The sequence below is a fragment of the Adelges cooleyi genome, unplaced genomic scaffold (genome assembly GCF_023614345.1).
Source record: "Adelges cooleyi isolate 19-005CV unplaced genomic scaffold, UGA_ACOO_1.1 ACOO_flye_CR_arks_rails_tigmint_CR_PRNA_108, whole genome shotgun sequence".
NCBI lineage: Eukaryota > Metazoa > Arthropoda > Insecta > Hemiptera > Adelgidae > Adelges > Adelges cooleyi.
Genome location: NW_026095761.1, coordinates 10,667,716 through 10,693,505, shown reverse-complemented (window position 1 = coordinate 10,693,505; position 25,790 = coordinate 10,667,716). Strand labels below are relative to the sequence as shown.

The 25,790-nt window shown below is 28.3% G+C and overlaps 3 protein-coding genes and 1 long non-coding RNA gene across 9 annotated transcripts; 2 read left to right on the top strand and 2 right to left on the bottom strand.

The window, feature by feature from the left end:
* Positions 1-1,928: 1,928 nt before the first annotated feature.
* On the bottom strand, positions 1,929-9,177 carry LOC126840991 (ankyrin repeat and zinc finger domain-containing protein 1-like). The gene is made up of 12 exons (XM_050577116.1): positions 9,059-9,177; positions 8,675-8,817; positions 8,359-8,535; positions 7,282-7,430; positions 7,028-7,139; positions 6,808-6,956; positions 6,529-6,754; positions 5,564-5,710; positions 3,237-3,582; positions 2,436-2,577; positions 2,166-2,327; positions 1,929-2,102 (listed from the first exon to the last, which is right to left on the bottom strand). The coding sequence occupies exons 2-12, from the start codon at positions 8,796-8,798 to the stop codon at positions 1,929-1,931; spliced, it is 1,908 nt and encodes a 635-aa protein (XP_050433073.1). The 5' UTR covers positions 8,799-8,817; positions 9,059-9,177.
* A 136-nt stretch (positions 9,178-9,313) lies between these two features.
* LOC126842959 (clathrin light chain) lies at positions 9,314-14,099 on the top strand. Of its 4 annotated transcripts, none has more exons than XM_050580224.1 (8): positions 9,316-9,474; positions 9,621-9,829; positions 9,951-10,013; positions 12,115-12,156; positions 12,589-12,687; positions 12,861-12,972; positions 13,059-13,070; positions 13,718-14,099. In XM_050580224.1, the coding sequence occupies exons 2-8, from the start codon at positions 9,682-9,684 to the stop codon at positions 13,902-13,904; spliced, it is 663 nt and encodes a 220-aa protein (XP_050436181.1). In that variant the 5' UTR covers positions 9,316-9,474; positions 9,621-9,681; the 3' UTR covers positions 13,905-14,099. The 4 variants fall into 4 exon arrangements, with proteins under 4 accessions (XP_050436198.1, XP_050436181.1, XP_050436173.1 ...); XM_050580216.1 differs by having other exon boundaries at positions 9,318-9,474; positions 9,671-9,829; XM_050580241.1 differs by lacking the exon at positions 9,951-10,013 and having other exon boundaries at positions 9,314-9,474; positions 9,671-9,829.
* A 1,043-nt stretch (positions 14,100-15,142) lies between these two features.
* Positions 15,143-21,254, bottom strand: LOC126839201 (helicase POLQ-like). 3 transcript variants are annotated; one of them, XM_050574337.1, is made up of 15 exons: positions 21,049-21,252; positions 20,554-20,729; positions 20,306-20,484; positions 19,858-20,140; positions 19,584-19,786; positions 19,372-19,520; positions 19,164-19,291; positions 17,826-17,938; positions 17,619-17,759; positions 16,825-17,280; positions 16,297-16,392; positions 16,048-16,221; positions 15,858-15,986; positions 15,502-15,636; positions 15,143-15,440 (listed from the first exon to the last, which is right to left on the bottom strand). In XM_050574337.1, the coding sequence occupies exons 1-15, from the start codon at positions 21,060-21,062 to the stop codon at positions 15,330-15,332; spliced, it is 2,487 nt and encodes an 828-aa protein (XP_050430294.1). In that variant the 5' UTR covers positions 21,063-21,252; the 3' UTR covers positions 15,143-15,329. The 3 variants fall into 3 exon arrangements, with proteins under 3 accessions (XP_050430294.1, XP_050430303.1, XP_050430313.1); XM_050574346.1 differs by lacking the exon at positions 20,554-20,729; XM_050574356.1 differs by lacking the exons at positions 15,143-15,440; positions 15,502-15,636 and having other exon boundaries at positions 15,865-15,996; positions 21,049-21,254.
* Positions 21,255-23,249: 1,995 nt separating this feature from the next.
* On the top strand, positions 23,250-24,515 carry LOC126846192 (uncharacterized). Its single transcript, XR_007686870.1, has 3 exons — positions 23,250-23,856; positions 23,928-24,142; positions 24,260-24,515. It is a non-coding gene; the product is annotated as an uncharacterized LOC126846192 (long non-coding RNA).
* Positions 24,516-25,790: the final 1,275 nt, after the last annotated feature.

Sequence of the window (25,790 nt, the reverse complement as noted above, 5' to 3'; positions counted from 1 at the left end):
ATAATAATAATGACATTATCAGAAGACATTAAATAGATTAAAGCAGAAGGGTCACTTCCAAGCACGATTATAAAGAACTTTATATAGAATTTATAATCGAGCATTTGGACTTCTTATATAATTAGTATTATCAGTTAAAAATATTGATATAAGTTTGTATAATGCATTTTATATATGTCTAAATTAGATTTCACTTGAAATTTGAATTATTATGTTAAGTTATGAGAGTAAAGACGATAAAAGTTATTCATTGAAATGTGTATAGTAATCGTATTAGAAATGGCCTGGTAGTAGAGATTCAATGATCAGTGCCAAGTGGTTAGAATAAATGTGGGAATCTCATGCGAGCTTTGATCATCTATCACTATCATAGAGTATTACCTCTGATTTAATCAATGGTATTACGATGAAACAAACATTACATTATATAAGTAATTAGTATTATACAATGTGGGAGAGAGAAAAAATTATATGATTAAAGATAAATAGTTTGGACAAAATGATAAGATTGAAAGTTGAAACACTAGTGTCTAGTCCTACTTTAATACATAATTTAGTTTCAATGCGCAACCAATTTTATAAAATGTCCATGTAATACACCAATCAAAGCGCATTAGCGGGTTGATCGCTTTCTGATTATTTATTATACTCTCTTCTCTAACTTATCATTTACAACGGATGGAGCATTCTGTACAAAGTTTGGTATCCGCCATATTCGAATTTAATGGCCGAGCAAACTTAAAAATGTTATTTTGTTTTATTGCGAATGGGGAATGAAGTGCAGTAAACTTTGCCTGGGTAGAAGTTGTTGAGCTTGCGCAGTAAGACATGGGCCAGAAAATTGTTGGTTTTTATATACAATACTTCTGACTTATGTTTTTCATTAGAAAATTATACTCCGCGATTTATGACTTTTTTCTTGTTAAGCCTGCACATTAAGATCAGGGAAGTTACTAAAATAAATTAATCTATCTAATTGTATTAAATGTATAAATTAATTTTAAGATATATTTTAAACCATAAACGTATTAAGAGGGCACACTCGTTATTTTCTTCAAAAACCCGCCTTGTGCGGTGTAATTTTACAAAGGCTGTATTTAAAACTAAGGAATCAAATTTTCACATAATATAGACAACATTGTCTGTGCTCTACCATGGCCCTTTTTTAAATATTTCAACCAGTTAATGAATAATTAATTAATTAAGAAAGGACTTTTAAAAAAAATGATATACCTAGCGTCGGTTATATTAGGTATAACGAAAAAATACAGATGCTGGAGCACAAATAATTTTGTCATGTATAATATGTATTAATTTCTTTCTTTAACTATAAACGGAGCCTGAGAAAAACGAATCCATGCAAAGTAGTTTTGATGGGGAAAAAATTGTAATTTATCCTATAGAAATACTGACTGTGATAGTATTATAAAAAACAAAAAATGGCAATCAACAAAGTATCCTCGTTACTGTATTAATATAAGTATACATTATAGTTGAAACTCTAAATTAAGATTTTTCGAAAAATTGACAATACTTTACTCCTTAGAAATGGCCGGTGTGGCGTCTTCTTAATACGTTTTTTTTGTTTTTCCTCATTATAAAAATATTTTACTTCAGACTTGAAATTGTTTTATATTTTTTAACTACACATTAATTTTCAATTCAATATTTGAAGGAAATGGTTGCTATTTTTTAAGTATTGGACTGTATTTCTGTAGTCCAGAAAGAAAAAAAGTGAAAACATGACTCAGTTTCCCAGAATACAAAACTATTAAGTTGATTTATAAGTAAAGGTTCCACTATACCTAAAAGGAGTGCTGAATAAAATGTAATTAAAAGAATGCCAAAACTTAGTCTTCAATTAGTTAAATTAAATTTACATTATACATATTTTAAAAATCAACAATTATTTAATTGACAACTATATTTTATTTTGTTGAATTTTTTTGTCGATGGTTTCTAACACATTGTGTACTACAAAATTTATAATCTAAATATTCAAAAACCATTTTTTTATCGATATTTATACCACAACAAAAACATCGAGACAATATACATTTTCCTTGAAGTATTAAAAAACGTTTTTCTGCTGCAATAGCACACTAAAAAATAAACAATTTACATTAAAATGATAATATAATAAAATACATCAAGATTTTTTTTACTTTTTCTCGGTCGCTAAGTTGAAGAAATTTTTCTTTTTCCTTTTCTTCTTCTTTTTTAAATTCTTCAATAATTTTTCTCTCTTTTGCTCGTTTTTGTTTTGCTTTCTTCCTTTCTTTAAGTTCTTCTTCCAGTTCTTCAGTCAATGCTCCTGGTAAACGAGCCTACAAATAAAGATACAAAGTATGTCATTTAATATAATTTAATGTTCAAATAATAAATACCTGAACTATATTAAGAATTCGTTTTAATTTTTAGTCAATAATTATTACTTTCACATAGTCGTATTTCAGTGGGAAATCAGCCATAAATTTTCTAAAAACTTTTCTTGATGGTTTATCTGGTGCTACTTCATAGGGTGTCTTTGAATTTTTATTTTTTATGGCTGGATTTGCCCCATGTTGTAATAATAAGCTATAAACATTTTAATAAATCATTTTTTTAATTTTTTTAGAGTGTCACTTAATTTATTTTAATGACCCAAAATATGTCTTGGGAGATGCTTGTTTCTGAGAAAATTAATTATTTTATGATATGGATTGATATAGTTAACTAAGAATTCTTATACATTAGACTGAAGAGAAATTTAATTTAATGATTAACTGCGATCATTAAAATCGTATAAGAACTTTTTAAAGATATTTATAGTTATAGTAGTTAAATAACTAAGAATTTAGTAATGATATCAGTGGTAAATTGTACAGTTTTGTGGTCACTTGTCAACTTATATTACTGGTGCTGGACTCTGGTGGCGCTGGATATACATAAAATACAAAAGTTACATGGGGAAAATACCACAATATGTTTATAAGCCTAATTATAACATTTTAGCCTCCACATCAGACCTAAGATATATGATACTAGATAAACTTAATATTTAATTATGTTTATGTATAAATATACAATAAAAACTTTTCTATTTCCTTTACGCAGATCTACCGACTCGTTTTTTTATAATAAATAACAATAAAAAAGTTTTAACTTACAAAAGTTAAAAACTGATTTTAAAAACAAATATGGTTTTTTTTGTCTATGTTAACATGCGAAGATAAGGTAATGTAACATAATCTTACTATATATGATCATGTAAGCCATTTGAAGAAGCTAAGTGTAAGACTGTGTTACCTAAACCATCAATTTGACAATTGATGTAGGTTTCTAACTGTTCTTCGGTTATAATATCAGATAAACATATTTTTAATGCATTTACATCTTTTTCTATGATTGTTGATAGCAGTTTTTGGGTTAGTTCTTCAACCTTAGCATCTTCATAAGTAGGTTGGTGTTTGGAACTCTTTTTTTTTTTGCGTTTCTTGTTTCTTTTTTTAGGCTCTGTATTATTATTACTTTTAGATGATTGTTCATCTTCACTAAGTAATAACTCTACTTCATCAACAACTTCTTTATCATCACCATAATCTAAAAAATTAAACATTAAATTTGTATTAGTGATTACTATATTCTTGGCTTCACATCAAATATTGCATACTTGTTAAACAGGGCCATATATAAGCTGACAAAATAGGCAGCTCCCTATATTTTTATACTAAAAACGGAGTTGGCTAAAAACCCAACCAAAACCCTGTAGGTTTTTTTTAACCTTCATCCGCTTGCACGGGTGGCAAATTGGCCGCCCTTTTTAATTTTTGAGAATATTCTTCTCCAGAGTGCCAAGAAAGTGGGAGCAGGGGCATGTATTCTCATTGACATCCCTCCTCTAGAATGTGGTCGAACCAGTCCAAACCGGTAGCTCTGTGTAGTTACAAACACCGAGTTTGAGCCAGTACAACAGCCAAATTGCCGCCCTAGTGAGCGCAAAGGAGAAATTATGCCCGTATGTGTTATACTTATGATTTGTATGTGTATTGTAAAAAGGGAGGCATATATAGGGGGGGGGGGTTAGTGTAAATAGAAAATACATAACCCTCCCACCACTCCTTCGGCGCTTAGTAGAAAAATGTTTGCAAAAATTTAAAAGGACAGCCAATTTGCGTCGGATGAAGGTTAAGATTTCTGTTTTTTTTTTTTAAATAAATATTTTAGGTCAACATTTTTTTCGCAATGTTGTGTTAAGAGTTAATTGGTCCTAATTATTTCGAAACATGCATGTTAAATGAAAAAAACTCATGGAAATGATAAAAAAATCACAGGCGGCCAAATTGCTGTGTCCCGAGCAGTAGTGTTACTTTAAAAGGCACCAGCAGATGAAGGTTAAACACAACCCCCCTAAAAAAAGCCTACCCAATTTAGAAAAAAAAATCCAGCCTAACCCAAGATGGATTATTAAAATGTAATATACCATTAAACAATAAGTATCACTCAGTATTTAATTTATACTAATTTTAAATAATATTATTAAAATATTTTTGCATATTTAAACTTAGCACAGATTATCGCATATTTTTATAAAATTTTTGAAATTATTTTTCAATTTTTTACGTATCGGTATTGACTTACAGGTCTAAGAAAAAAATCATAGATAAATTCATTTTAGATGTTGTAGGCTAAATTCTGTAATCCAATTTTTTTTTTACTATTACATTAAAATTTAAGTTATATATTTTGAATACAAAATTATAATTTCATTTGTTTTTTTTAAACACAATATTTTTGGATACAATTTTATTAGTTCTTAGTTTAAAGCATATGTGCCTGTTTTTAGTACATAAACGCATGAATATTTAACTCATATAATGCATTAATATTCACTGCCCTGATTAAAACTAAAAATGATTAGTACGTTTTGTAAAGTCACTATAGTTTGACTAAAGTCTGAAAGTCTATAAATTATAAAAAATATTATAATATTAGTATTATAAGAAATCAATGAAATTTTACAAGCTTAGCAGCCTTTTCATGCCCAAGCCTATAGCGCAGTTTGTCTTTACTATCTCGAATGGTAAAATAGTCCTTTTGATTAATGCAATCTTTTTTGTTAAAAAAATCACTTAAACCCACCTAAAGAGTTTTCTTTTAAGAACACAGGTGAATTTTAGACTCTTATAGGGTATAATGAAAAACAAAACCCAAATTAACTTAACTGGGTAAGGCTTTAAACAAAAAACGGGTTTCTTCCAACCCTGATAAAAAGTACCCTTAGGAAGGTCCTAAGCTATATTGAAGCTAAAAAAAAAACATAATAAAAGAAATAATTAACTCTTTGCAGTATAGGGTGGCGCATGATATTAACCTCTTAGTTTCAAAAACTTTTTTCAGGACTCAAAATTTTCTTTAACTTGAGTTTATTTTTATAACAGATTCTTAAAAGCCATCATTAATAAAAAAAGAAAAAATATTAATTATCCGGTGATGAGCATTACTAACCACCATGCATTAAACGAAAAAAATGGTGGTCAACGTAGCTAACCACCAAGTCGCAAAGAGTTCAAATGTTTATTACCTAGGACTGGTGACTGTTCTTCAGCTGGTATTAAAAATATAGAGTTCTTTTGAGTAAGAGTTTTTGGTTTTGGTTCTTTAATTTTCTTCTTTTTGTATAAATTTTCAATATAATTTTTAATGAAATTATCTAAAATTTCTTTTGAATCTACAAAAACAGTATTCTATTGTTAGTAGTTATATTTTTAATTATACAGGATTTCCCACAAAGACCTGACAAATTAAATAACTTTTGTACTAGTGAATATTTTTAAGATTTTTTTTTAAAATTAATTTATACTCATTTGCGCTATAAATACTGTGGTTTAGGTTTTACTGTTTTTACTTATGATTTTTGCTACATTTTTTTTAAAAAAATTTAAGAGAAAATTTTATTGAGAATAGTTTGCTGAACATTTTGACTGGTTGACAACCAGTTTTGGATAATTACTTTTAAAGTTATTCAAGTATAAAGATTAGGATGGCAGGTGGAGTGCGGTAGAGTATAAGCGCAGATAAAAATAACTCTACACGCATACTTTACTGCACCTAACTTCCCATTTCCTACCCTTTAACCATTAATAACTAAAAAAGTAATAATACATAACTGGTTAACGATCAGTTTAGTTTCTCAGCAAATTCTGAATAAAATATTGAATTTTTTTAAGAAAATAATTTAAAAAAGTAAAACAGTTAAGAGTAATACAAACCGTGGTATTTATAGCGCAAATGAGTATAAATCAATAACTAAAAAAAAGTACTAAAAATATTCACTAGAACTAAAGTTATTTCATTTATCAAATACGATTAAATCTTGAAATTGTATACAAATATGCTTTCTACCAATACATAAATAGTTTATTTAGTCGTAAATATATGAGCCATAAAACAATAATAGACCACATGAATTATGTTTAAACTTGAAGTTTAAAAATTATTAAATTAAAAAGTAAAAGTATGTTTATAGATAAATAATTTTAAACTTACCATACACTAAAATAGTAGAGAGTTGATCACGGACCTTTTTAACTTCACCATAAGTAGCTTTTTTGGTGCCAAAAGGTATTTGACACAGTCTATGGTCATTTTTAGTTATTAATGGGTTAGACCCACCAAAAAGGATATTTCGATTATTTGGCCCAATTGCTCGATAGAATATACGATCACATATTTTTATATACTCCATCCAAGAAGCCACTATTTCTTGTATATGCTAAATCATCATAATTAATTTTTTTAATACAAAAATAAAGGTATTATTTTTACCTTTAATTGAGAAGCTTCATTATGTCTACGAAGACTAGCACCAGCACTTTTACTTCCACCTTTAGATCGGTCTTGTGTGCTTTGAGCACTACCTTGTTTAGCACGTACAGTATATGAATGAAATGTTTTGTGAACAATCGCTTCTTCTCCTATAAATGTATATAATATATAATAATAATTTATATACATTATCTAAAAAATTATTATACAACACAAATACCTTTAAATATAGCAGCAGAAAAACGTCCTCCACCTAACATTACAATAAACCACATTGGTTTGTCTTTAATCGTTTTCAGTGAACTAATAATTTTCTCTTCTTTTGGAAGCTCCTATTTAAATAATTTATAGACAATAAATAATAATTTACTTTAATTTTATTTTTAAGTCATAAAATATACAGTTCTTAACCAGTCCTAGTTACACCAGTTAAAATAATTAAGATATAGTTTTAAAGTATATGACTATACTTACTTTAGTAGTGGTTACTAAGCATTTATACAATGCAATTGCATTTCCACATTTATTCTCAAAAAATAATTTTGAATCAATTGAAAAATAAGTGTTATAATCATCAATTTCATTGTCACTTTCAGAACTGGATGAACTATCAATATTATTACCTGAAATACATTTTCAAAATAAAATATCTTAAGCCAGAACATGTGTTTTACAGAATTTATATTTATTTAACGAAGTAATTTTACCGAAGTCAATTTTTTTTTTTTTTAATGAATTTAATTTTATGCTTGTAAGTTATAACACAAAAATCTAAATACCATCTATTTCACCATAAAAAATGTAGATTACAAAAAATATTTATATAGTACCTTTTAAAGGTCTATTATATTGTTTTTAATACTAATAGATAAGTATTTAAAAAGGTAATGAATAAAGTTAAAAATGCAATAGAAATAATTTTTTATTAAATAACATAATGAAGTTGAGGTGTTAAATGAAAAATGCGAGTAGGTATAGTTTGACTTATTTTATGTTTAACAAAAAAGTATACTGTTAAGTTGACCAGTGGCATACTATATATCGAAGCGTCTTACGAAGGGTAGAACCATTCAAGTTTTTACGGATACTAACACTGTTCGAGACTTCTTACAAAACCTAGCACTGTTGGCGATGTCTTTACAAAAAGGAGCATGTTTTATTTTAGGGCGTTATTGTACAGTTTACTATACTCGTTAGTATGTAATATAGGGCGCAAAAAAAATGTCTTGCTCCCAGGCACTTTAGTCTCTAGTTACACCACTGTTTAAACATTTTAGGATTAGTAATAATTTAAAACCTTATTGGTGAACTTAAGTTTTCTTAAGCTACAATTTTTTCATAGTCTGCCACTATTACAGTATCCCATCATTTAAATTAGATTTGTATCTTGTGTGCCATTAATTGATTGGTTTAATTTCGTGAGCTGTCTTAAATTTGCACACAGACCATGACCACAGTACAATCTTTTATATAATCTAGTACGAATGCATTAAATTATGTATAAAGTATACAATATAGTTATAAATAGTAAAAAAAATACAAATGAATTACTTTGTAAAGATGAAAATTTTGATTCAGTAATTGTATCCTTATTTCGAATTTTTTGCTTCAAATTGAATCTATGCCATTCCGATTTATAATGGTTTCTATGTTCTTCATTGGTTTCAAAAGCTATGTGACACGTTAAACAATGCAATCCCAAGAGAAAACATTTACAATTTTCTTTATCTAAAATACAATTTAAATATTTTTAAATTTTAATACAATTTAAATATTTTTAAATTTTAATACAATTTAAATATTTTTAAATTTTATTTATTTATAGTTAACCTATTTATTTATAATAAACCTTTAAATATTACTCAACTTTTTAAAGTATCAACATTTTCCTCTTTTTTTGAAGAAACTAAATTAATAATCTGAACCCCATCTAAAAGTGAATGGTATTGAGAAGTACCAATAACAACAGTATGGCTAGCTACTGGTAACATTGTTAAGCACGTCTTGCACCTTTTTTTAATAAATAAATAAATAATAATAATCCATACAACTTGGCTGTTTTAAGTATAAAAAGTATAAAATTAGTAAATTATAACTAAATTTGTATTAAATATTTTTTTGGCTCATTTGTAAAATGTTTAATTACAGATTTCAATTTTATCATGCTTAAAATTTTTCAATTAAGAAAACGAATACAAGCATAGGAATATAGAATAAAATTACTTTTACACAATACATATTATTATAATACCTTTTAGTACTCAATCGATAGACGTGAGACGTCAACAGACAATAGACATGTCAGTTTAGAGTAAAAGACAATCCAATCGCAATCGCATTTTACTTCAACGGTAAACATTGGAGATATCACTTCATAAAATTGATAATAATTGTACAGTGATGTTATATACTTATAAAAATAATTCCCATTTAATATTAAACTATGCATCATTGTAATCTAATCTATAATTCAGCTGCCACATAATCATAATTACATTAAGCATCTCGTAAACTTTTTTTTTTAAATCCATAACAATGGTATTTCTACTGAAGCTTATCATCGTGCGTGTAGTGACCGTTTTGTCCATCTAAAAACTAGAAAGTTACCAGTTTTAAGAGTATATTCATCACCGTGAATTCCATTTCTATCCCATTAATATTCATAACGTAAGTATATGACTATTACGTACATAATACTATTGATTTTAAAATAGGTATTCAATATTTTAAAATCGGTGATAATTATATTATTTATTAGTTATTAGTTATTAATTAGTATATAATTTTATTTTGGGTAAAACGCCTCTTTTTAGCGTATTAATACATTATTACTACCAAAATCGTAATTGAATTTGATCTATAGTACCTTTTCCGATGGATAACTTTGGAGATAATTTTGATGATGGAGATGTTGATCCTGCTGCAGAATTTTTGGCCCGTGAGCAAACACAGCTTGCTGGGTTAGAAGATGATCTTAATACAGCAAATATACCAATTGGTGTTACACAAACATTATCCAATGGTAAAATATTATTTTATCTAACTCATTATGATTGTCAGTTGCTTGCTTTGTGATGCTTTTGTTGATTTATTTTTTTTTATTTTTTATGTTTTCTGCATGTCGTGCATTTACTATACATAAGGCTCAGGAAGCAGCTTTGAAATAATAGATAGTGCAGAAAATCAATTGACAAACACTGCAAATGGTGAGTTGTCAAACATTATGTTTCATTACAATGAAATAACAAAAATTGACCATTTTTTTATTTAATTTGTTGTCATTAACAAAGTATAAATACTGATACCTATTCATCTTCGGCTATTACTATAAAGTGTTTTTAAAATCTTGCTTTTAGAATAATTTTATTGAATAACTATTTTTAAAAGTGAGACTAATTAAATACTTCATAAAACTACAAATATTTAATTTAAAAATTAATAATTTAATGATGATATTAATGATTTAATAAAGAATGTATATTTTTAATTTTATAATTATACATATTGTTGCTAGTATACTAAATTGTGCTTAATGAAATTTTCACTTAGTAATTCACTTATGTTCATGGAATGTGTGCAACTACACATGCTTTATTAGCGCATGATTAATAATATTAGAACTTTGATTAGCACGCTGTTGTGCTTAAAAAGTATTCTTTTAGAACTATGATAGAGTGGAGATTATATAAGATGTAGTTACTTTGTGACAAATAATTGCTTCCATTGTATATGATTAAACCACGGTATGATACAGTAATTAAACTTTTTGAAAAATTTACAGTTTAACCATTTCTTAAAAACAGTTCCAATTAAGTTTTTAACATAAAAGTTCAACGAGAAATATTATCAAAAGAACTTTGATAAAAGTTTTGTTAATATACGTTCTTACCAAAACTATTTCAAAAAGTTCTAATAATAGAAGTTCCTACTAGAACATTTTAAATATAAATTCTCACGAATAATTCCTATTCACATTTGCAAATATATATTAACACTGCTGAACTTTTTTACATGGTTTTCTTTAGCTCGCTAACACGTACGTACATACGGGTATTTTTCAAATCTTCTAAAACTAATTTAACCCACTTCCCGATGTCGTATAGGGCTGAAACTTGGCACAGACACTCATCTTAGATGACAATACAATATCCTGTAATCATATTGGGACTCGGATATCCAGGTCGCCGCCCTACACATGGTCAAATGTGGGGGTCATTTCACTAAAATTTCATTTTTTTCCAAATCTTCCAAAATGAATTTAGTAATCTATTCAGCAATTATTAAATACCTTTAATAGGACTAAAAAGTGAAAAAATAAAATAAATAAATAAAAAAAACTTTTTTAAAAACATGCTTTTCTAAAAAAAAAAATAGTAAAAAGTGAACTAAAAAGTAAAAAATAATTTTACTACAAAAACAATTTACCAATCAATTGTAGCATATTTTATTTAAATGTTAATTACTTTGAAAACAACTGAAAATTAACTACAATTTTAAATAATGTTAAACATCTTTAATTTTTAACTAAAAAGAAAAGCGTGGGCCCTATTCAACAAAGTCCCTAATAAATTTATCAGATAATGTTTTATATTGTAAGTTGTTTTGTAATTTAAATTTAGTTTAATATTTGTGTGTGACACATACATTTCATAATACTCAACTCAATGAATAGGTGACCCTTTCTCAACAATGAGAAGCAGGGTTATTTTAATTTTACCACTATTAATATTAGATGAAGTTACATAAGATTATATAATTTAATGTCTTTAAAAATAATGATTTTTGCATTGTTGTTTTTGGGTGTGATTTTTTATATACTTTTGCTATACTTATTTTTTAATTAATTTGAATAATAATATTTAAAAAATTATTTTTTCCTATTCCTTTGCATAAACAATTAAATTATGTTACAATTTGTCACTATGTAATGTACTTAGTATACTAGTAGATCGTAGAATAAATATGATTAATTTTTATCTATATTTTTTCTTTTAAAACTAGACATTTTTCTGAGTATTGCAAGTTTGAGAATTGTTTTGAAAACAAGTTTAAGCAAGTAAATACTTGCTATAAAAGTAAAGCCCTGTTGGCAAATAAATATTTTTGCTACCAAATATATTACTTAAAAGCTTATGTTTCATTAAATAGTATATTATTACATTTATGTCAGGAGAAAAGATTGAAGGAAATAATTAGTTTTTAGTAGATAATAAAAAAAATATTATATTTGCTGTCTGCAATAATTCTTGTAATGTTATTTAATTTTGATTGAAGTATTGTTATATTTTGTGTTTTTGTTATTTATAGAAAATGGATTAACAAACGGCACAGCTACACATAGTGATGACGGTAAGTAAAAAGCTTTAGGTTTAATATTATGAAATTATAGTGTAATAAACAGCTAACTAAAGGAAATAATTTTATACTTATCAACTGCCACAATCAATATGGTAGTAACAGAATTAAACATACATATGTATAACTTTTACTATACATTTTTTTTTATTACTTTTGGAAAAAGTAGTTACTCAAATCGATATTATAATAAAAAAAAAGCATGATATCTCAGATTGAAATAAAAAACAATTTTATGTCAGAGGTAGTTCTTATTATGTATCATTATCATCAAGCTTAACAGGCCTCTAAGGCCTAACGCTGCCATCATGAGATGATGGTTTCTTGACGAATTCGCTGTCCGGGACAGTTATGCGTTATTTTGATAACATAACTTATTAAATTACTATTCATATTATGATGTAATTATATTATGTATTCATACAGATACGCCATCACCAGTTATTACCCCAAAAGTTGAGCGAGAAGAACCTGAGAAGATAAAAAAGTGGCGTGAAGAACAAAAAACTCGACTCGAAGAAAAAGGTACACCCTGTTATTTTGAACAGTAATGTGAATCTCCCCAAAATTCCTTAAAATAAATTTTTAATTCCAAGGGATTCAGAATTGTATAAAATATTATTAGAATATTGCACCCATATTATGAAATTCCTTTTCAAAATAAATTTTAAGTATATTGATTTATTTTAAATTTTTAGATGCCAATGAAGAAAAAAAGAAAGAGGAGTTGAGATTAATTGCAAAAAAAGAGTTGGAAGAATGGTACAAGATTCACAAGGAACAGATTGCAAAAACTAAAGCTGCTAACCGGTATATATTTTGTTTATATTACATATTCATTGACCTAATTTCATACTTAATATTACCTTTATGTATTAAATGCTTCATTGGAATAGTGAATCTGCAATGTGAGTTGGAAAATTAAGTTTACAAATTATTTAGTTTTGTAGAATACTTAAAATAACACAGACAATATATAAATGTTTCATGCCAAATCGTACACCATTTGACTTGGACATTTTTACTTCTCTATTTTATTGAATTGTGATTGGCAAATTGTACCCTTCCACAAGACTTTTTTTCTATTAATATTAATAATAATAAATTTTAAATAAATAAATATAAACAACAATACAAACATACCGACCTCCTTGATTTTTAATTTTAATCTAATTTTTAGCAAGTTTTTAAAAATAAATATTATTTTTATTTTTAAACATTTACGTAAATGGTTGGATAAAAAAATTACTTCTTCATGATATGGTTTCTTGACAAGTTTGCAATTCAGACAAATGGTCAGCCTGTCACCAGAGAGGGACTGACAGCTTAATTTAACCAGACAATTTTTCATCTTACAAACAGAGCGCATATGACCGAGTGTGAAACGCATGACAGTGAATGCCAAGTACACTAACGCCTATTAGCCCACTTGTCTTCCTAAAAATTTGTTTAACATAAGTCAAATGAAATACATTTTGGTGATGGAATACCCCATGTATATTAATTTTAACTAGTATCCAATGTGTTGTAATTTAAATTGATGTTATTTTTTTAGTAATGCTGAAAAGCAATTTGTTGCTGAATCTGACGATATTGAACCAGGAACAGAATGGGATCGTATTTCAAAACTTTGTGATTTTAACCAAAAATCAAGTCGTGCTAGTAAAGACGTTACACGCATGCGATCTATTATACTTCAGTTAAAACAAATACCACTAAAGAAACCTTTACCAACTAAGTGATTTAATTTTACATTTCTCTGTCATTCCTAAATGTTATAAATTATTTATTCTCAAGTATTTTTTAAATGACAGTTAAACCTATTACATTATAATGCCTATTATTATTACCATAATTCTTTTTTTCTTTCGTTTACTACAATATATTATATTTGATCAATTATATTATTAATTAATTACATAAAATCATTCTTTGTATCATGTATCATTTTTTTTATGTTAATGAATATTATTGTAGTTATAATAGTTATTTATTTTAAGTGTCTTAATAGTGAAAAAAAAAGTCTAGATATGAAGTAACTAATAATATTATATTTATTCAGATACTGAATTAATTTACTATTGAATATAAAATAATACACCAAAAGAGAAGAGTTAGTCATAACATTTTAGATATCTATTAAACGAGTTATGTTGAAATAACATACCAACATTTTATGTTTTCTCTTGACATTCTTCATTCTCTTTTCATATTTTTTTTTGTTATTCATACCGCACACCTCCATTTCTTTACTTGATTTTAAACATCAAATTTGGTTACATACATTTTTAACAATATATTTAGTAAAATCGTTTTCTAACATCAGCCAAATATTACAGCAAATTCTCCCTTAAAGCTAGAGCTACAGTGATAATCTAGAAAAAACCTGAGCAACTTATGGTTATATATAATAAAATATTTAAAACCCTTAACCATAAAAATATATATACTCTGCGTAAACGACGTATTTCGGAAACAATGTTGTCACCTTCAGCACTAACGACAGACTGACTGTTCAGTCTTGTTTATTCTACAGTGATAATTAATGTCGTGATAACAAATTTCTCCTTTCACCATAAAATGTATTTATATTTTTATATCACTCACAATATTAGTTTTCGAATCTCAACTGCCATGCATACACGATAGTATGATAGTTCGATACAAGGTGGATTTATTATATTATAAATCCACCTTGGTTCGATAGTTTCTATAGCTCTGTTCAAATGATGATAAATCATGAAAATAACTATGTGGGCTTGTCTTAAATTACATACAATACTAATTAAGTGTAATTGTTTATATTATATATTAAAGATTAATTTACAGCCAGTAATTACTTGAGCATGTAGCATACTCAAATAATTTTGTTTAAAAATAAATATATAAATTTTAGCATCTTTAGATACATAGATTTATCAACAAGTTTAATTATAAACAATATTTCAATATTTTTAGAAAACTTTTACTTAGACCCGGTGATTATTGATAAAAAATTAACAAATTCTGGTTAAAATAATTTAATCAAATAATATTCAGCTTTTAAACACATTCTTTGTAATTAACAAAATAATACTTTTTAAAAATAGTTAAAATATCAGTCTTTTAAGTTACTAAACCTCATGTATAAAGCATAAATAACAATATGTTTAATACTACTCATATAATCATTTAAACCATAATGAAGTTTCTTTATGTTTGGACATTGATTCATTTAGATCAGCCCGTAAATCTTCAGCTAATTCTTCAAGTATTTCTGCCTTGGATAATAACATAAGCTGTAAAGTAAGTTTAGTACCATGTAGTTTGTATTATAAAGGTAAAATAAGTGCATAATACTTTAGCTGAGGCTATTATTTCGCGTGCGACTTTTAATGGTAAATGGTCAATAGCATTACATAATTCCTTTTTATTTGCTTTTGCAACATCATTCAATGTTTTATATCCAGCTTTGTACAACTGTGTTGCTCTGCCCTATAAAGTATATTGACAGCATTAACTTAATTATTACTCTGATAATTTTATATACAAGGAATTTTATTGAAAATGTTAATAATTTTATATTTTAAGCTTTGGATTGGCGCTTTACAATTTTAACAAATTATGGAAATGTTAATTGCTATTTATTAAAAAAAAAAAACAAATAGTTAACCAAACCAATGTATGCAAACATTACACACTAGGCAGACACTTACAAATTTTACAGATGGTAGACTCATTAGAGACTCAAGATCATCGGAACATCCCATTACTTCCAAGTTAAGTTTGGGAATAATACTTTGAAATAACATAGGAAAATGGTCTAATTTATTATCTTGAAGTGCCTAAAAAATACTTTAAAAAATTAAACTTAAAAATATTTCATACACCTTAAAGTAAGTGTACTTCTGTGAATCTTTGTATGGATGAAGCATAAGATGCAGCTCTTGATAAAAATGAAAGTATTGTTCCTCTAGGCACATCATACTTCTTGGATACAGCCCAAATTGATTCATTATGCCACAAGTCATTTAAGATTAAACTCGTAAGAAACTTATTCCAAACAATTTCTGATATATTCTGTTGAAACATTTATTTTTACAAAAGTAAACTAAGGTATACAACCAATTAAATTTAAATAAAATAAATATGTACTCTTATTTTCCCATGACTAATAAATTGTGCTATGCACAACTCATTCAATCCTAATCTGTCAGCTAATACTTGCTGATCACCATACAAGTTGGTTATCTAGAAAAAGAAATTCATACCATATTATTGATTTACTGGTAGACTACCAGTGGTAGTAGTAGTAGTGAACTTGAATCCAAAGTATAAACACACAATCATGTTTTTTTTTTAGCCTTATGGTTGGTTTATTTGTTTTTTATTAAATAAGATGAGTGCTGGGGAGAGTATTTATGGTGCAGTGGTTTCCCATTGTTTTACGCACCAGATGAGTGGCCATTTCTTTCTCCAGAGATCGTCTGAATAGAAAAGATATTTTGATATTCTGTTTTCAATTTCTGGTTTTTAACAACTAGTTGTTATAACATTTATTTAAAAAACTCAATATGTAAAAAAAAAAAGTCTTATTTTCATTAAAACATTAAGTGTTAAACAATTGTTTTAAGTATAAAGTTTAAGGTGTAATGTATTACCTATTAAACTACTAGTACTTACTATGTCTAGAACAATTCCTCGTTGTAACGTTATGTAGTCTGTGTAAGGGACGGCCAAGTACAGTAAATGTAATTTGTTTGTTAGAATCAGTGCATTTGATGCTTCTAACAAATCTGTGTAGAGCTTTTGTGCCTCTAATATGTCTAAATTGGCAGAAACTGCTGCCTTAGCAATGACTGTCAATTTCAGTTCATCGTCATTTAGCTTTGTAAAAGAATTAATAGTTTGTAATTTGTCTAAACATGACTCAACTAGATCAGATGCTGCAGTAGTGGCATTTCCTTGTGTTTCTGCTTGTTGTATGTACAGGGTACGTTTCATTAAATTCACCAATTGCTGACGAGTTGTTGTACAGCCTGTAGTAATAGAACTTAATATCATTGAATAAACTACAGTATCTTCTGTTCCAAGACAACTTTCAATACTTTCAATGCCACATTCTAAGAGTTCTTTTACCTGAAAAATAGTAACTATAAGTATTATAAAAATATTTTGACATTAAAAATTTATATTTTTTTAATTTAATATAATTTAAGCAAAAGTTAAGGTAATAAATATAATAAATACCATTTTTTATATAAAAAATTACTAATAATACTAATTTTTTTTTTATAGTTTTCATAAAACTACAAAGTAATTTGATTTTATGATTTTTTTCAAATTGAAACATAAAAAAGTATGATTATCTTTAGTAATAAACTCATAATTAATATTGATAGAACACCTTATAATAAAACATGCTATGTCCATTCCACACCGATATATTCTCAAAATTATATACTAATAATAATTACCTTATTTTTATCATTATCTTGACATATTAAAATACTATCTCCGTGTTCTGTAAGACCTGCCCTACCAGCCCGACCAACCATTTGTCTATAAGTACTGCGCTTCATAAAGTCTCGTCCAACATATGGAGACGTTATTATTACCTATAATAACATTATATACATAATATATATATTTATGTATTTTTATTAAAATTTAAAATATCTTACTCTTTGTGCGGGAAGATTAACACCTGCAGCCAAAGTTGATGTACAACAAATACATATCAAAGTGCCACCTAAAAAAGCTTCTTCCAACAATTTTCGTTCTGCATTTGTTAAACCTAAAAATAAGTTTACAAATGAACAAATCTTCATTCTTTCTTCAAACTTATACAAAAAAACTTTGATCACATTTTTTTTTTTCTGTTAGATGGAAATTAGGATTTTTTGAGTGTCACAGCTTAAATAATTTTGTTAAAAGGGAGCCAAAAATAACATAATTCTAAATAACAAAAAAATGTCATGACCAAGTGTCAAACCAGCGAAAGTGAGTGCCAAGCATACTGACGCCTTAACCACTTGGCCACTCTTCCACCCTAGTTTATATAATAAATATTTAACATAAAATCCATGTTAAATTTTTTTTAAAAACAATACCTAATAAGTTTTATTTTATCAGAAGAAAATAACATGCCTTTATTGCTATAAATTGATTTTTTATAAATAATTAATTTTACCTCAACAACATTGTGAAATAAATAAATTTGTTTTTATAACGTGTACTGTGATTGTACAGGGTCTTTATAAAAAAAAACCTTACTTTAAAAAAATCATGACTAAATAGTGGAATCCGTTGAAAGCATTTGGTTTTTATATTTTCTATGTTCAGTATGTTATTAAATTAAATTTAATGCATTGCAGTTTCTACTGAGAAAATATTGAGGTAGAGAAAGGATAAATTTTCTTTCATCGAAATGGCACTCTGTCGGATTACAGCAACAGTGTTTGTGAAGCTTTTGACATTTGTTTCCCAAACAGTCGGACCAGACTAGCAGGGCCAATTGCATGGCCACCAAGGAGCCCACATATAAATTCACTAGATTTTTTTTGTGGGGACATATTGTGTAAAAAAAATTCATTTGGATAAAATCCATGACATTAACCACCTAGGGCAGAAAGTTTTAGAGGCAGTAGTTTCCATACATCCAAAAATCTGGCAAGTACGTCGTAACAGTTAAATTACCAATAATCTAATTACCATTTGGACAAATGCAGAGTAACAAATGATGCACATACCAAAGTGTACTAAACATAAGAAAACTTAAGAATTTACTTTTTCAAATTCATGTAATGAATATTTTTAACATAATGATAATTAAATAACAGTTGATACCAACCAAAGACTAATTTTATAAACACCCTGTACTTTAGTTTTGATACAAAGCTGAGAAAGTAGACCTTTTGTATGTTGTTTATTTATCTAAATAATAAACTGTTAAACACAAATTAAATTAAGTTGTATTAACTACACTTAAAAAATATTTAAAATTATTTGTTAATATTTACCAGAATTGTGATATGCAACTCCATACAGTATACTTCTTGCCAACAAAGGACAAACTATACCATTACCTTCTTCTTTTAGAGCATTAAATAATGCTTCCTTCTCTTTTAATTTATTACGTGCTTCATCTCTGGTGTTTTTAATCATGTGTTAATACATTATTTATAGTAAGTTAATTAAATTACTATAGTTGTATTAATGCATACTCACTTCCCAATTGTCTTATAAATTATTTTGGCTACACTTTGACAACTGCTCTTAGTTGGACAAAACACTAAGCAACTCCCATTTGGTAATATTTCACGTACAAGAAGACCAAAACCATTTGGGTCAAATTTTTTCATTTCTGTTGAATAATCCTAAGGATAAAAATAAGAATCGTTAAAACAAAATCAAAACAGTATTTCATTTTTGTAATTTACTTCAAACATTAACTTTCTATCAAGTTTAGACTTTAAAGAACCATCAATATCTTTTTCAACAACAAATATTTCTCCATTAAGTTTAATTGTTTCTGTTAGTTGAACAGGCCTAAAATCTCTCGTATATATATGAGCATTTAAAAAATCACCAATTTCTGGCATATTTCCAATTGTTGCAGACATCCCAATTATTTGTGTATTGTCTATAAATTATATATGTCATAAATATCATACGAAAAAATATTTTATTACAAAAATATTTTGATTAGCTTACATTTAGAGTATAATACTTTAGTAAGTGTTGCTTCCAACAATGCTCCTCTTTTTTGTTCACCAAGAAGATGTAACTCGTCTACGACTATCATGCCAATTTCTCTCCCGCCTAATCGACCATTATCAGCTAACATACAATCAACTAAGCCAGCTCCTCTTTCAAGTGTACAGACATACAATGATGATTTGCGTTTTCGCTGAGTAGGTGGATGTTTACCTTTACCTCCAACATATTCTTCAACATGGAATTCTAAGGCAAGACCAAATGGTGATAATGATTGTACCTAAACAATGTATTCAATGTAAACTAATACAATTTATGTTGGAGTGCAAGAAATGTTTTAATTAATATGTTCTAAAAACTACATCCTGCATGTTTATATTCTAAATAAAATTTGAATTTTTAAATAGTTAAACAACTTTTATGTAAGTAGGAATTTATATTTTACCTTCTCTTGTACTAAAGCAACATATGGTAGTATAAATATTACATTCCGCTCAAAAATTAACAATTCTTTGAGCATTAAAATTTCAGCTACTAATGTTTTACCTCCACTTGTTGGTAAAGCATAAACTAAATTTCTTCTATTTTTTACTGCTTCCAAGTTTAAACATTCTATTTGCCAATCTGTAATTTTATTTAGACATTTTGTTATAATAATAAATAATAAAGCATTGGATTTATAATATTCATAACCATAAAGTTTAGAAATTCCCTTGTGCTTTTGAAACATTTGTTTTACTTTTGGTGGTAAACCAAAGAAATCACAATAGTTTTCTTCTCGTAGGCGCTTCTGTGGATTAGTATGAGAGAAATCCAACTGATGTTTTTGTGTAAACACATCAGCAATTATAGAGTCATCATTAGTCATGCTTAAATAACAACATATATAACTTTTAATATTAATAATAATGTATACAATGATGCTTAAAATTAATTTTTCTTTCGTGATGTAGCCAAGTTATTATTATAATGAATACTACGATTACTAATTGGGCCTCAATTTAAGAAAGAGTTATGCAGAGTTAACAAATTTTAATAGTTAATATCAGGTAAACCAGCTGAAAGAGCTACTCGAGAATAATAAAACCAAATCTTTTGGTTGAAAAAATTTGTACAAAAACTATAAAAAATGTAATTTGTATGTAAATGAAATATGTTAAACTATTAAAGTAGGTATATTTTACTTACGTGAAAGATAGCATATTATTTTATAGTTTCTTGTGTACTTTTCATAAAATACGTAATTAACAAAAAACCTATTTAATTTAAAAAAAATAAAACTATATAAATATAAAATTCAGTAGAATTAACTATATTAAATGTTAATAAATGATATTAAATGTAAAAAATGTTTCGGTTCAAATAAAGTAGGTATAAACTTCATGAAGATTTATGTTTTTGTATCAAATTTTAATTTTTAGCCATTATACCTAATCAGTTAAACCACAGAATAACCAACAGAGGCGGTAAGAAATCAAATATTGGTAAAGAATTCGGAAGAATCAGTGCAGCCAGAAATTAAATATAAATAAAAATTCTTCTCTGCTGCTGAAACTGGTTTCGCATTATTTTCCGGTTATCGTCACAGATATAATAAAAAGCAAGTTGCAACGCGATTTTACATTTAACCCTTTAACGGACAGAAGTTTCCGACCCCGGACCCCTGCCCGTGTCTCGGATTATTACTCCCTTATTTTAAAAAAAAATATACAAAATAAGCGGAATGACCGGACAAACAATTTCTCGTCTGGCGGTTTTATATTTTAATCTATAATCTACTCGTCCTCGTTGGCGTCATAATTCCAAGTATTTCCGCATTTTCGACAAAACTGGACCTGTGGTCGTGACAGCGACGTCCGTCCTTCATCCCTGCATGTCTGGTGGGCATGGGCATCGTTCGGTTTACCGCAAAGATCTCTGCGTCGTCAAGTCTACTCGTCCGTCAGTGCCACCTCGCACCGGTCCGTGTAATCTTCTACAGCTGTTCCAAGGCTTTATCCAGTGGCGTAACTATAGACAGGGGCAAGTATTTTACTATTTACTAAGTAGTACTAGTATAGTATAAAGATTAGGTGGTAAGTTGTAATCTTCGCGTTATGTTTACGCCGTGGTTACAACAGTGACGTGTTCATTCTGGATATTTTCCAACCAATGTTTGTTTACATAGTTGTTGTTGCAATGGCCGCACAACATTCTTGGTATATACTATTTTTACCAACGGAAAAACCAATCCTTTGTTTGCTTAGTTATTGTTACCACAGCCGCACAACATTCCTGCTACAGCCCTCCGACCAATGAGAGTACTCGAATCCGCCACACCCCCGACCAATCAACAACACCCATGCTCCAGCATGAGCATATATAAGGAGGTCCACACCAGCTTTAGAGCGAGTCTTCCAGGGGGATCGAAGAAGTTAACATCTTTTACAACCAAGTCCAGATTCATTTAAGTGCCCATTAAAGTTCACTTTCCGATGTCCATTCATATTAAGAAATACGCAACATTCGCCACCTGCGAAAACACGTTAGTTAGTGAGATTAATATTATCTAACAATCTTTCTTAACATTTCATGTAGAATTTCTCTTGGGTATAATTTGGATCTCACAGACATCAAAATACAACTTCGCGGCCTTGAAAACAGTAGCACTTGTACTACATTAATGCAACCCTTCAAACATTGTCCAGCCTTTTTATATTTTCTTAAGAGGGTTCCATTGGAGAATGAACCTTTTCACCAAATTCAATAACTCCAATAGTGGATAGTATATGAGTTGTCGTCGGATTTGATTTTTTCATACCTACAAAATTTTAACTTGCAAAATTAAAAATTTCTAATCATCCATTGTGTATGACGGGGTGAAATTTGTTGGAGAATTCACAGAAAAAGTTTTAACAACCGTACTATGTTTATAATATTTTTCCAAATTTAAATGAAGGCATCCAGGAAGATGTGGAAGAATTCTTACTGTTTCTTTTGAATGGGATGAATGTTGAATGTAATTAGAAAATTTAAATAAAAATACGCGATACGCTATATGAAAAAATATACGCGTCTACGAATACTCGACCAAGTGACGAACCTCTGAACGACGCCGTCCCAACTTACACCAGGTTCGCTGTGTTCGTTAAAAAAACCGACCCTTGATGCATCGTTCGGCGTTCGGCACTACATCCCAATCATGTTAGCTACTGGTTCGGCTCACGAGTGTTTACGCGGCTTTACTGTAATAGTTATATTTTTGTGTAATGATAGGGCCCTGGGAAGGAGATACAACCCTCAATTCCCCTTCGTAAATTAGTTAGTAATTGTTTTTCTTATTTTAAATGTTTTTTAAGTAATTAATTAAAACATAAGTAAAATTAAACTGTATTGTTCATTAGCAAGAATGGCAAGAAAAAGATAGAAACACAGAAGTGCAGCTAGTTATAAGAAAAAAAAACAACGTAGAAATAACAACTATCGCTGACACAACGACTGAAAAAGTAAAAGATCTTCAAGCGTCTACTAAAAACAAAAAGAAGAAAGAGCCGACGACTAACAGCCCGTCAAACTTGGTTCAAGAAAGCCAAAAAGAAGAAGCCAAAAAAGTTTAAGAATGTTGTCCGGTTGTTGCGATCAAAGAAGAAACGGAAGCCAATCAAAACAAGGTTACCTCTTCAATTCCTGTTCCTTTGGACAAACCCGAAGTCGTTGAAACCGAGCCCGTCAAACCGGTGGCTAAGACGTGCGCAGGACTCTTTTCCGGTTGCCTAAGTACAAGCACCAACAAAGTTTTTATATTGCATGGCAGTAGCCAGCCGGCCGCCGCCGCCAGTAACACGGAAAATATTGTGATGCCGACAAGGAGTGTACCCGACAATTCAACTACAATTAAGTCTTCAGTATTTGTTGCGCAGGCCAATGAAAAACCTACACAAACTAAACCCAGGCCTTCAAGCAGCAATTCTATGACTAGTATTGACGACAACTCGTCGCACTTGCAAAGATTAGGTGGTAAGTTGTAATCTTCGCATTAGTTAATGAGATTAATATTATCTAACAATCTTTCTTAACATTTCATGTAGAATTTCTCTCCAGTTACAATTTGGAACACACGAGTTAAAAATACAACCTCGCGGCCTTGAAAACAGCAGCACATGCTGTTACATATTTATGCAACGCTTCAAGCATTGTTAGGATGTCCCCAGTTTTTCAGTCTTATAAAGAGCATTCCATTGAATTTGGAGAAAAGAAGTAGTACCTTATCTCAAAATTCATTCACTCCGATTCTGGATAGCTTGTGAGTTGTCGTCGGATTTGATTTTTTTAAATCTACTAAATTTTAACTTGCAAAATTAAAAATAGCTATTAGTCAAATTTAATTTTAAAATGTCTAATCATCCATTGTTTATGACAGATTTCAATTTGTTGGAGAATTCCAACAATTAAAATCCAACTCCGAAAATACCCAAGATACAACCGAAATTGGAGAGGATTTCAGACCTAGCTATGTGTAAAAGATTTTCCCAGATTTTAAAAGAAGGCACTCAAGAAGACGCACATGACTTTATAGTATTTCTTCTTAAGAGGGCGTCGCACCGGTGATTTTCAGTGGTAAAAACATGTTTAAGCAGACTGAAAATAACTCGCTTAATTTTGGTTTTAGAGTAAAAGCACCCATTATAAAATTTAAAAAAAAAACAATATTCTGGAGGGCAAGACGGTGCGTTTTTTAAAAAAAAATTATTTTTTGGAAAGTTACAGTCATTTAAAAATGTTAAAATAGTCGTTATTTCTAAACTATGTATTGAGCGTTATACTTAGAGTAATGAAAAAAATGCACCGTCTTGCTCTCCGGAATATTGTTCTCTTTTGATTTTATAATGGGCGCTTTTACTCTAAGACCAAAATTAAGCGAGTTAATTTCAGTCTGCTTAAACATGTAGAGATGAAAAAACATTTTTAAATCGCGTTCAATGATGCTGTGATAGTCCGAAAAATAAATTAACTACCAAAATAGAGTCCTAGTTATTGAACTAATAATTACACATCACAGTTTAACCTTTAAATTAAGATTTTGTGAAAAATTGCTTATACTATAGTCTATACTCTTTAAAACTAGGCGGTGCGACGCCCTCTTAACGGCATCAACAATGAAATGTTAGATGTAAGTTTTTTTCCATTCTCGTAAGAATAACTTATTAACTAAAATTTTACTTTTAGCTAATCAAATTGAGTAAATCTAACATAAGCAACGAAGAAATGCTTTCTGAAGACGAGAGCATTGACAACAATAATAAATTGAAAATGAGTGAAAAAACACCACTGTCTCAAATTTTTTGGGGCCTTTTTCTCATAAAAACTGTAACAAAAACAGTGTTACTAAAGTGAAAAAAGTTACTGAACAAATACAGCCATTTTACACTCCACAAAGTTGTATGTTCCTTATAATATTATGTTCCTTGAACCTCAATATTTAATTTTGTCTGACCTACATATCATTTATCGCAATCTTCACAGTACCTAATGAAATTTTTAATTATTCCTTTTTTATTCAACTAGAGTTATATCGTAATTTTGTTCCAAAACTTTACCTGGATTTGTTGTGAAGGTTAAAATATTATGGAAATATTTTTATTTAAAAAAAATGATATGAGTAGTTAATTATTTTATTAGTCTATCATAAACTAAATAGTTTATTTACAACGTTATTTTTTACTGTTTAGTATTTTTTTTAGTTATTATAATTAGTTTGACAATTTGTTATTGAGTAAAAATTGAGCATAGACAGCATAGTAAAAAGTTTACTATCTGCAGACAAAATGTTTATGGTAGTTGCATATTATTTTATGTTTTATAACTTTTTGGGTTATGATGTGAAACTTTAATAATTACGATAAGAATTAGTATTTTGACTTGAATCAAATATTTATATTAATTTTTTTTAC

What these genes read in the sequence shown, in the direction of transcription:
- LOC126840991 (XM_050577116.1), bottom strand. Translation starts at nt 8,798, where the DNA reads ATGTTACCAGTAGCTAGCCATACTGTTGTTATTGGTACTTCTCAATAC. An exon ending in GCTTAGTAACCACTACTAAA is followed by an intron (nt 7,140 to 7,281) that starts GTAAGTATAGTC and finishes TTATTTAAATAG; the next exon opens with GAGCTTCCAAAAGAAGAGAA. An exon ending in TGAAATACGACTATGTGAAA is followed by an intron (nt 2,328 to 2,435) that starts GTAATAATTATT and finishes CTTTATTTGTAG; the next exon opens with GCTCGTTTACCAGGAGCATT.
- LOC126842959 (XM_050580224.1), top strand. Translation starts at nt 9,682, where the DNA reads ATGGATAACTTTGGAGATAATTTTGATGATGGAGATGTTGATCCTGCT. An exon ending in ATTGACAAACACTGCAAATG is followed by an intron (nt 10,014 to 12,114) that starts GTGAGTTGTCAA and finishes TGTTATTTATAG; the next exon opens with AAAATGGATTAACAAACGGC. An exon ending in AGCTACACATAGTGATGACG is followed by an intron (nt 12,157 to 12,588) that starts GTAAGTAAAAAG and finishes GTATTCATACAG; the next exon opens with ATACGCCATCACCAGTTATT.
- LOC126839201 (XM_050574337.1), bottom strand. An exon ending in CCATACAAAGATTCACAGAA is followed by an intron (nt 15,987 to 16,047) that starts GTACACTTACTT and finishes AGTATTTTTTAG; the next exon opens with GCACTTCAAGATAATAAATT. An exon ending in GTCTACCATCTGTAAAATTT is followed by an intron (nt 15,637 to 15,857) that starts GTAAGTGTCTGC and finishes TATACTTTATAG; the next exon opens with GGCAGAGCAACACAGTTGTA.